General features: G+C 30.0%; 1 protein-coding gene across 1 annotated transcript in view; it reads right to left on the bottom strand.

The window, feature by feature from the left end:
* Nucleotides 1-10383: 10383 nt before the first annotated feature.
* LOC107010622 (peptide methionine sulfoxide reductase-like) overlaps nucleotides 10384-11444 on the bottom strand; it is a 2834-nt gene continuing 1773 nt past the window's right edge. Inside the window, exon 4 of the mRNA XM_015209900.2 lies at nucleotides 10384-10645. Within this exon, the coding sequence (XP_015065386.1) occupies nucleotides 10498-10645 (148 nt within the window). The 3' untranslated portion in view covers nucleotides 10384-10497. The remainder of the gene's footprint in view (nucleotides 10646-11444) is intronic.

The raw sequence follows: 11444 nt of genomic DNA, 5'->3' as shown, positions 1-11444 counted from the left end.
AAAAATTAGAAGTAATAAATATAAATTTAAAACTAATTTTTTAACTTCCGTTAAATGAAGCGTATATGTGAGCTATTTTGTAACGGCAGGGGTAAATGTGAGCCGTTTATATAACGGTAAGGGCATATATGAGCCACTTTTATAACGAGGGGTATATTAGCTCCAAATAACAAAGTTGAGGGGTATATCAGACCCTTTTCCCAATACAAAAAATAAGTTCAAAAAACAGTAGAACCTTAGTTAAATAGCGGGCATAAAATTAATTAATTATACATTATACATGCATATACANTGAGTAATAATACACAATATATAATCGAGTCCGGAGCCTAAAGGGTATAAAATGTTAATAAAAATTCCAAAATGGTATGTAATATTTATTTTAACCAAAAGGGCAAAATCGCTGGAAGGGCAGCGACTTTGCTTGCCGGAAAAAGTAAAATCGCTGCCTTAGCAGCGATTTCTAAAATATTTTTTTTAAAATAATTTTTTAATAAATCGCTCCCTAAGGAGCGATTTTCTTAATTTTTTATTTGAAATTAAAAAAAAATAAAAAAAATAGGAGCAAATCGCTGTAAGTGCAGCGATTTGTCTCCAATTTTCTTTTATATTTTTTAAATCAATTTTTTAGAAAAAATTTGATTGCTACTTATTTTTAAAAATTATTAAAAAAAATTATTTTGGAATAACTAGTAGAAAAATTTAAAATTAAAATTTCTTTAAAAAATTTAAAATTTAATTTTAAAAATTGTAAAAAAAAAATAAAAAAATTGATTTGAAAAATAAAAAAAAAATAAAAAAAATGGATTGGAAAAAAAAAATGGAGACAAATCGCTGCCCTTGCAGCGATTTGCTCTTAGTTTGTCTCCAATTTTTTTTTAATTTTTTCCAATCAATTTTTTCCAATCAATTTTTTTTTATTTTTCCAATCAATTTTTTTAATTTTTTTTTTACAATTTTTAAAATTAAATTTTAAATTTTTTAAAGAAATTTTAATTTTAAATTTTTCTACTACTTATTCCAAAATAATTTTTTTTTATAATTTTTTAAAATAAGTAGCAATCAAAATTTTTCTAAAAAATTGATTTAAAAAAATATAAAAGAAAATTGGAGACAAATCGCTGCACTTGCAGCGATTTGCTCCTATTTTTTTAATTTCTTTTAAATTTCAAATGAAAAATTAAGAAAATCGCTCCTTAGGGAGCGATTTATTAAAAAATTATTAAAAAAAAATATTTTAGAAATCGCTGTCAAGGCAGCGATTTTACTTTTTCCGGCAAGCAAAGTCGCTGCCCTTCCAGCGATTTTGCCCTTTTGGTTAAAATAAATATTCATATACCATTTTGGAAATTTTATTAACATTTTATACCCTTTAGGCTCCGGACTCGCATATACAACTCCAATAAAAGATATTGTGATTGTGTAGAAGTGCTGGCGAGCATGTAATTTCGCCGATGCCGAACCACGCCCCAATGTAATCATCAAAGGAGTGGATAAAAGGATTAAAGTTTCTCACTTTGCGTAAAAATAATATTTGTATTATTGGTATAATTTAACAAATTATATTAAGTTATTACGCTATTTTCTAGATTATACGGGCCATGAATATAATAATATTTTTATTTTATTTTATTTGAAATTTTTAAAGTTGGAGTTGATATTGTGTTTGATCAGACATTTTGTAATAAATATTTTAGAATTTAGAATAACTTTTTTTAAAAAATGATTTGAACTATGAAATATAAATTAAATGATGTTACTTCATAAAAATAAAAAAATTTAGTATAAATTTGAAAAAGAAAATTTTTATAAATTTTTCTAAAAAATTGGGAATATTTTTGCAGATATAAATGTTTCAGTTTTTGTATCAAATGTATCATGGTAGGTTCTAACATATTCCCCTTGTTTTCAACTTCATAATGACTAGTCTGCTCTAGTTATCCTGTCTGATTCCTCGTTATTTTTTAGAAAAATGACAGAAATTTTACCTTTAAGGTCTGTTATTATCATTTTCCCCCTATTAGTTTTACAAATCCCCAAAAATTTCTTATTTTTGCGCATCAGATTAATGTATTTCGCGCATCAGACTACTGTATCATGTATAAAATGTACATCAAGTTATATATCATGTATAAAATGTAATGTATCTTACTAAATGATTAATGTATCTCGCGTATCAGAGTAATATATCAGCGTTTATATTATTGTATCAATTTGAAAATTTTCTGTAATTATAAACTTATAAGGGGCAAATGGTGATTTTATTTTAAAAATATGTGATTTCTGTCGTTTGTCCTCACTTTTTAATGAGTTTTTTAAAAAAAAAAAAAAAGACGAAAAATATACTGAGTTAGGACACATCAAAGTTGTTTGTCATGTAATGCAGATTGTTGTCTCCTTGATCTTCAAATGTACATTATTTGTAGATTAGGATTATGATAATCATTATATTACTTCTTAACTAGTAATTTATGTAAGTTTTCTAAGGAATTATTTTTTTTATGTTGATATTTTGTCACGTTAATGAATCAGTGAAAGAATGGTGTTAGCATATGTCATGTCGCCTCAATAGACTATTTTGAGAGTATAATGTGAACTCTTGCTAGTCCCTACTCCAGCTTTTGACTTAAGAGTATGTATAAGAAAGGGTTTTACTTGGTACTACTCAAGACACAGATTTTTATGAACATAAGTCCAAACTTGTATCTCTAAGAAATAGAAAATAAAATTGTCTATCGATCCCGAATATATGCGAATCATATTAGATACATGTATATGTAATTACTCATGGTGATTCACATGTATTAGGGATACCATATACATGGGAGAGAAATGAGGAAAACGAGAGAGATTTTTTATGTATCTCAAATATATGTGAATCTACTTGAATATAATGTATCTAAAAAAAAATTACACCCAAATTTGACCTGTATGTACTAGAGATACATGTATCTGGAGCACCAATTTGATAAGAATATGTAATATTGCAAACTAGAGGATAGTTAAGTAATTAGCTCATAAATTTATGAAATTATGTAGGTTTCTCAATTTTTAAATAAGTAGATTGACCCGACGTAATTAACGACCCAATAGTGATAGGTTGAAATTGATATTATTTGGCCCAACAAAATAAAAGACCAACCCAATTTGACCCGTCAAATTTCTCAAATTCGAGTGGGCTAGCCTAAAATATCTAGTCTAGACTATATTGATAATTGTACAGTCACATTTTCATATTAGTAAATATTTTTTTATAAAACATCATCCAACAGATTGTATGAAAAACAAATGGATTACATCTTATTTGATCAACTGAAAAGTGTTGATGATACTATGAACTAATATAATGATTGAAATTGGTGCTACATGACACATCTTGAGTTTTTGTTTTATAGAAATATGACGGAGAGTAAAATGTCAACTCTACTATATCAATTAATTAAGTAGCTTTATGATAATAGTATTATCTAGGCAGGTTAATTAGACTCAATCTTAGAATAAAGATATTCGTATAAAAATAATTGAATATTTATCTTTATCTTTTTCTAAATGTTTATTGTTTCTTATTATCTATAACTTTATTGTTTAAAATTTAAGAAATTTACTTGAGAACTATCGCCAAAAAAATAAAAAAAGAGTTAGAAAAAGATTTGAATAATAAAACAAAAAGACTGGAAAAGGGGACTCTATAAAAAAAGGCTTAAATAGTGGAGGTTAAAATTACATGTTGTGACAGCCAGTAACCTCACAATTTAATTTTGCAGCAGTTGTGAAAACCCCTACAAATAGATGTGTCACAATTAAGTAGTGGGAGTTTTTGATCGACCCCTGTTATCATTAGCAGGGTTTATTAGTGGGAGTTTTAACCCAAAAATGTATGTCAAAAAATTGCAGTTCAAGTTCTCGGAGTCAAAACCCCAACAATTTTGTGAATTTTGAGATTCAAAGCCCCCAAAAATCATGAATATTACATAAGAATAACAGGAGTTTTTAACCCCTGTAATTTATGAACATGTAACCTTAATTAACATGTACATCATAGTCAAACCTAAAAGGGGTTTATTAGCATTAAGAAATAACAAAATATTTCAACACAAAAATGTATTATAAAATGTAATATTAGTTTTACAAACTAAACTGAAAAGATATCATTCACTTCAATCATTACGATTACAATTACAAGAAACATCAAATCACTATTAAAACAATCATTCGCTAATTTTGCTTTTATAAAGAAAAAATTCACTATCATCCATACTCAAGGAAAAAGGCCTGCAACGATTGTCATTATGACTAGTGTCACTAATGTCCTGCTTTGGAAATATTAGCTGTCAACTTTTGAAGAAGAAAAACTGACATCTTTGGACGTTCTATAAAATGTCCTCCCACCTCTTAGCAAGGCCATCACCTTCAAGCATTCTTACAACTTCTGACATCTTTGGACTCCGTAGGCATACTTTGCATGCAAAGTAGAGTACCTGAATAAGTTGGTCGACCTTGAAGATCGACATCAACTAATGTTTCATATTTCTTGTCCTTCAAGATTCCCTTCACCTGAATATCCAGTGGAGTGTTACAAGTCAAATAATAGTTGTGCATGCAACTATATGTGCCATCTCTAAGAGCACAGTCACTAGAAAGCTAGTAAGATCTGAAGGGAGAACAAAAAACAACACATATTAGTGTTCATATTAGTGCATGAGGCTTAAACACAACTAATTATTTCTAACTGACTTTAGTGGTATTGCTGCCTACTAGTGTTCATATTGTTATTATGGTTTTTGTATCCATCATAGACACAAGAGGTTTGGAAAAGCTTTTATTTTTACTAGTCACTTCCTAACAGTTTGACTATCTCCTTTTCCTTTTTCAGGATGGCGATACCACATAAGACTAGACTTTCTCTCAAGGATGCTCCTGAATGAATACCTGTCCTAAAGTATAATTTTTACTATATCTACACCCGAATACAACACAACTAAAGTGACATTAACATGGTAGTTGCAAATACACCTTAACTTATTTGAATATGGCAAAGCATAAAGAAAACAACGACAAAGAACTGCAATCTACAATAGTACTAAAATTTACAATGATACATAATTCACTTCTGCAATCTACAATGATACCTAAATTCACACATAACTATCTCTATTTGCAGTCCACCAAGCACAAAATATACAGTAGTATCAAGTACAGTTTACGTCAATCCACAGTAGTGTCGAATTCATAAAATTCTTGTCACAACTCACATAAATTAAAACAACAAATCAAAAAAGAAAGTTATTACTTAAAAGGCAACAATAAGATATCGTAACTCTCTACTTATCAATTGCCTCTATCCGTTGCTTATCTTGGCACAAATCCAGTATCTAAGCTTCAAAAGAAAAGAAGATATAAGTTAGAAGGGCAAATTACACCAAATTCTCAAGAAGAGTGAAACTATAACAAATGAACAAAAAAATCTAAAACATAAGCAATCCATATATGTGCACCATTATTTGATTGTCTCTTGAAACTTAGAAAAACAACTTAGGTGTTGCTACATCCATTCCAATTTCAATCTGCACCAATTTTTCAATGACAAAGTCATCACTTTCAAAAACAATGTAATAGAACTTCAAGGCCAAAAAGAAAGTGACCTTACCGGTGTAACTAGCCCTTCCTTACTACCGTGGACATTTAGAATGAATCCACCTTCATCACCAACCTCACAAGCATCTTGTCTGTACTTGACTTTGATAATTCCCTTTAGCGTGTGTAGACTGTTCTCCTATAAAATGTGGACAATCAGAAACAATGACTAATTTGCGGTAAGTGAAAAGTGAAAGTGAAAAAATTAATACACTAACCTAGAGCAATAGCCTCTTATTACATGCATAGACTTGTTTTCATTTTCACTGACATCAATCGTCTTTATCGCACCAAAATGAGCAACTTGAGCTCCAAAATCATCAGTACTCTACAAACGTACTCTCAGAATAACTTTTATTTCATGTGTCATACATCTTTCAATGAGAATCCAAAAGTTAACCTACCAAAACAATTAAGATATAACGTTTGCCAAATAAAACGTTAAGCAGAATTCAAAGCAATTTATGACTTGATATATTTTTTGCAGTGACTAATCTTATGTACAACACATAATATCCAAGTGAACACATAAAAGAGAGTTTTACAGGAAATATACCATTCTTTCTGCAACTCACCAAGGATGGCAATCACTAAATCTCTATTTCAGATGACCTGCGAATACATCTAGAGCTAGAATATCACCACTTCATGTGCCTAATACTAGGAAAAAACTCATACATTCAATATCTGCTTGATAAATAATCAGCTAAAACTCAAATCCAATACAAAAGTCTCAAACAATCAGATAAACCCCAAAATAATTGTAGAATCTCAAATAAGCATATAAAATAGGACTTGAAAATTCAAGCCAAGGATCTATCTGAAACCAATCTAGTAGAACAAATGTATATCTATATAATCAAGTATAGATAACACGATGGTACTACAATCGCACATAAGAATTCCAGATCCTTCAAATTCATTCAACATTCAGAACTTTATTGGATACTAGGACTGAAAAATTTAGTCTAGAAATAATAGTAGAAACTTTGACTCATTGAGTTGCAATTTACACCAAATAGTAATTTTTCACACATTGCATCATATGCTGAAACATCTAAGAACTTAGGAGTTAGATTCAGAATTGCAGCTGATTCCTCATAAAGTACAACTTACCTCATCAATATACTCAACGAAAACACATTAATTCCAGAATCAAAATTCAGAAATAAATCAAAAAAAATAACTAACTTTAACGCTATCTGAATCAAATACACTATACATAACTCCTAATATTGCACATGAGGGAGACAATATTCCCACCTGTGACGATTTTGAGAATATTTGTCGACGGAAGAGCAAATTTGCAAGCTTAGAGAGAATCCAATCAATCCTCTCTTCCTTAATGGAAAATCAACACCTAACTAGAGTTCCTCTTCTCTTTTGCGAACATAAATCACCAGAATTCTCTTCACCAGCTAGAAAATTCTGAGAACATCTTCCCTGCAACCCTAAAATTTTGGGAGGAAAAATATTGAGGGAAAGTTGAGATCTAAACCCCGGCATACATTTTCATTATAATGAAATACTACTGAACTTTTATATTTTTGAAATAAAAATTCTTATTTTCAGATTACGGGCATTTTAGATGGCGGGGTTCTGAACCTTCGCTATTTACTTATATTTTCTGTCAGCTCTAAAATCCCCGGTACTTAAAGTAATTTGTGAAGGTTGGAACTAACCTCTACTTTGAAACTCCCACAATTTAGATATTTTTTTGTAGTGGCAATTGATATAAACTCATGTGATACTCAGGTTTGGTGAAAGAAAAAAATGAAAAGTATTTTATCTAATACAAAAAAACAATTGGGTAGCCAATAACTGGAAAGGAGTGGGTAAGAAAACAAGTTGAGAAAGAGAAATTGGTAGGTTTTGGTGAAAACAATTGAAAATAAGTTTATCTAATACAGAACAATCGTATTCGGGTAAGCAACAATTGGGAAAGAGTGAAAATGTGTCACGATTCAAAAATGGACGTGATGTCACTCGTCTTATCCCACCAAGACAAGTCAGCCTAAAACTCAACCATTACAATAAAATGCGGAAATAAAATATAAGTAACTTAATAAAACCCCAAAACCTAGTAGTCACGTGTACAAGCCTCTAAAGTATTACAATTGATTCAAAAGAAAAACTCAAGTCTCAAATAAACTTGTATCTAGAATAGAACAAGATTATAATTAAGGAGAAGAAAGTCTGCTGAGATGGAAACAGCTACCTCACAAATCTCCAAGAAGCCTCGGAAAAGAAGAGAATGACAAGTACAACAAAAATTCAGGCTCATAACCTACAAAAATTTGTAGAAGCAAGGGGTGAGTACTAAACCACACGGTACTCAGCAAGTAAACCTCTAAACACAAGCTAAGGGGATGAAATACGGGTACTCCTACCACCCCCAACCGAACCTCCACAACTACAACCTGCATTAAAATCAACCCAACCTAACAGCTCACAGTTTACATAGCACGTAGCTCAACAACAACACTTAGACAAATTACACATCCTCAACAGCAACACTTTAACAAATTACATATCCTCAACAACAATACTTCAACAAATTACATATCCGCAATAACAAGCTCAATATTGATCAATCTCAAGTTCCGCAGAAAGGCAATCAGAAGATCATAAAAACACGATATCAAGTTCACAAATGATAAGTATGTGCAATGCAATGGAATGCAATGTCAAGTATAATGATGCATGTCTGACCTGGTGATACATACCTGCTGTCTCTCAGTTCGGGACCCATGGGGGACATATCTGTCCATGCATCTGTCGTGGCGCACGACACGACCCTCAAAAATAGTAACCATCGCGGCGCGCGATACATCCCTCGAAATATAATATTCATCGCGGCGCGCGATACGACCGTCGAAATGGTATATCCTCTTATCACATAACTCTTATTACAACCATGTCTCAGATGCAATGCAATGACATGCTCAAATGAAAATGAGGAGATAACCATTTTGATATCAAAACACAATTTACAACAAGGAAAACAACACCAACAAATCAGCAACAAGTCTCCAAATCATTCTCAACACCACACAAGGAAATACACGAATTTCATACGCTTAACAAGAGTTTAGAAATCCACTTGCCTCAATTTATCGAACAATCACTTCGGGACTTTAGCCTTCCTCCTTCGTTATACTTTCAAATTAATACAATCTATTCAAATCAATAACCACAATAAGACTTCAAAACTTACAACACTCATATTACTATCCGTTTAACTTTGACCCAACAATTTATCCAAATTTATAATAAAGTTTCTCAATCTTGATTCTAACCAATAAGTCAAATCTCATATTTCTTAAATTTCAAGTCAAGAGTTAAGTCATAATTTCTCCAAACACTACAACCCTAATAGTTTCCATATAATATAATTGTCCAATTATTATCCCAAAATGGCTATTGACGACATATTAATATTCCATTGGAAATCTTGGCATAGTTCCAAAGGGAACACCATCAATAATTTCTAAAAAAATATCCAATTACATATCTATAACTAGTTATGACATTATCACTACATAGTTAGAGGGTTTGGTGAGAAACTTATTTGAAGCAGTTGACCGCTTTTCTCATTGACGCTGAACCGCAACTCCTCTCGTCAAACACTTCTCTTTATTTTTTAATTAGTTATGTACTAGAAGTTAAAAAAATTTACTAACCTATTTTAATATTTTAGACTTGGCCCACTATTATTAATGTTAAACAAATTGCCCACAAATAAATTAACTATAGTTAAATGACTATTCAAAATTATCAAAAATGACATTTTGGGTCATTACAAAATGCAAAAGAGGTGTGAAAATCAATAATAAAATTGAATATAATTTTATCATATACTTGCATAAAGAACGAATCATTGTATTTGAATTTCATAGGTTTGTATACAATGAAACTTGAATTTTTCTGTCGAATATAATAGTAATGAACCATAGTTGAAACCATATCCTCCCTAATTTCTAGTTTGTTTGTTTTTTTATATATTGGTTAGTTAAACAAATTATTTTTATGTCAAAAATAAAAAGATAATTACACCAGTCAAATGAATCGAATTGCGACTCATCAAGCAAATACTATGATTATTCAAATGAATTAAATTTCTCAAAATTATCGTCTGAGGAAAAAAAAAAGGTGCGGTCGAATTGTAATTATTGCAACTAAGGTTCAAAGGAATTGTATGAAGAATTATACTGTGAGAAAAAATGGTATATAGATGTTTTATTTTTCTACTTAATTCATAAAGCCAATTTTCTATATTAGATATTTTATGCAAATTTTTTGCTCTTGAAATCACATTGGTAGACATGGATTAATAAGGAATTTGGAACAATCCATGATTCAAGAATGGATTCTCAATCTTAAACCCGATAAGGTTTTAGGAACAGACTCACAGATTTTAACTCAATAGTAGAGACGTGATCTTGATTTGAGATTCAATTTTTTTATTATAACTTAAGATTAATAGACTCTCGATTTCAAACTAAGACCCATAACCTAATTGTGATCCTACCCGTGACCTGAACTCTTACCTCAATTTGATACAACATTCATATATCGATTCTGATCCCGATTCTGATTTAGTACACTAAACTTTAGATCCTTTAATTTATTCTTTAGTTATTTGAATTTCTCTTTGATCTGTCAATCATTTTTTTTAACAGTTGTGATAGACTTCCATCAATATCAGTAAACTATAAATTAGTGTCATTTATTTGGGGGGAGGAGGAATTAAAAGACCTATAGATATCATGGTAAATGTAACCCTGTAATTTAGCAATATATAGTTGATAGATAATATGCTAATTACAAATGGTGTTAATATAAGAGTGGAAAAGAGATTATTCAAGAAATAGTGGAGCCATGGGCACTTGTTGTCTTTAAATCTTGTATAATTTCATCACAAGTGGACTTGCATTGTTTGGGCAAAAGACAAGTCCTCGTTAATTGTGGTAGCTTCTCCAATATCACTTCCCCATCCAATGCCAATACTCTGCCACATGCATTGAATTAATTACACACAAAAATTAGTGCAAAAGATCATTCTACCAAAATAGCCAACCTAATCTAATGTGTCATGTCAACGTAAATAATATTATAATAAAAATACAACAGGAATTCGATGAACAATAACATCCTAGTTAAATTAAAATCTATCGATAAAGTTGCATTCATAATTTAGAGGTTACAATTAATCAATTATATATCGTACTTATATAATTCCAATAAAAGATATTATGATCGTCTAGAAGTACTGATGTAGATTTGACGATGCCAAACCACGCCCCAATGTAATCATGGCAAAGGAGTGGATAAGTAACACACATTGCGTATAAATATATTTGTATTATGCGTATAATTTAACAGATTATATTAAGTTATTACACTATTTTCTAGAATATACATGCCATGAAAATTTAACAGGAGTAATATTTTTCTTAATTTTATTTGAAATTTCAATGTTGTACTTGATATTATGTTTGATCATATTTTCTGTAATAAATATTTAGAATTTCAATATATTTTTTTTAAAAAAATATGAAACATAAATTAAATGGTTTTATTTTATAAAAATATAAAATTGGTATAATTTGAAAAAGAAAAATTTTTTAAAATTGAAAATAAGGTTTCGGGTATTTTTCAAATTTCATTTCAAATAGAATTTTAACTTGTATTAAAAAAATTTATGGCCAAATATTAGTTTTTTAACATCAGTACAATTTTCTCATGGCCAAACAGTTCATATGAAATCATACTTGCAATTAAGAGTTATACTTACGGTAAATATTCAA

This window comes from Solanum pennellii, chromosome 2, assembly GCF_001406875.1.
Source record: "Solanum pennellii chromosome 2, SPENNV200".
Classification (NCBI taxonomy): Eukaryota; Viridiplantae; Streptophyta; class Magnoliopsida; order Solanales; family Solanaceae; genus Solanum; species Solanum pennellii.
The sequence above is the reverse complement of the archived record's forward strand: the minus strand, read 5'-3'. Positions and strand labels throughout refer to the sequence as shown.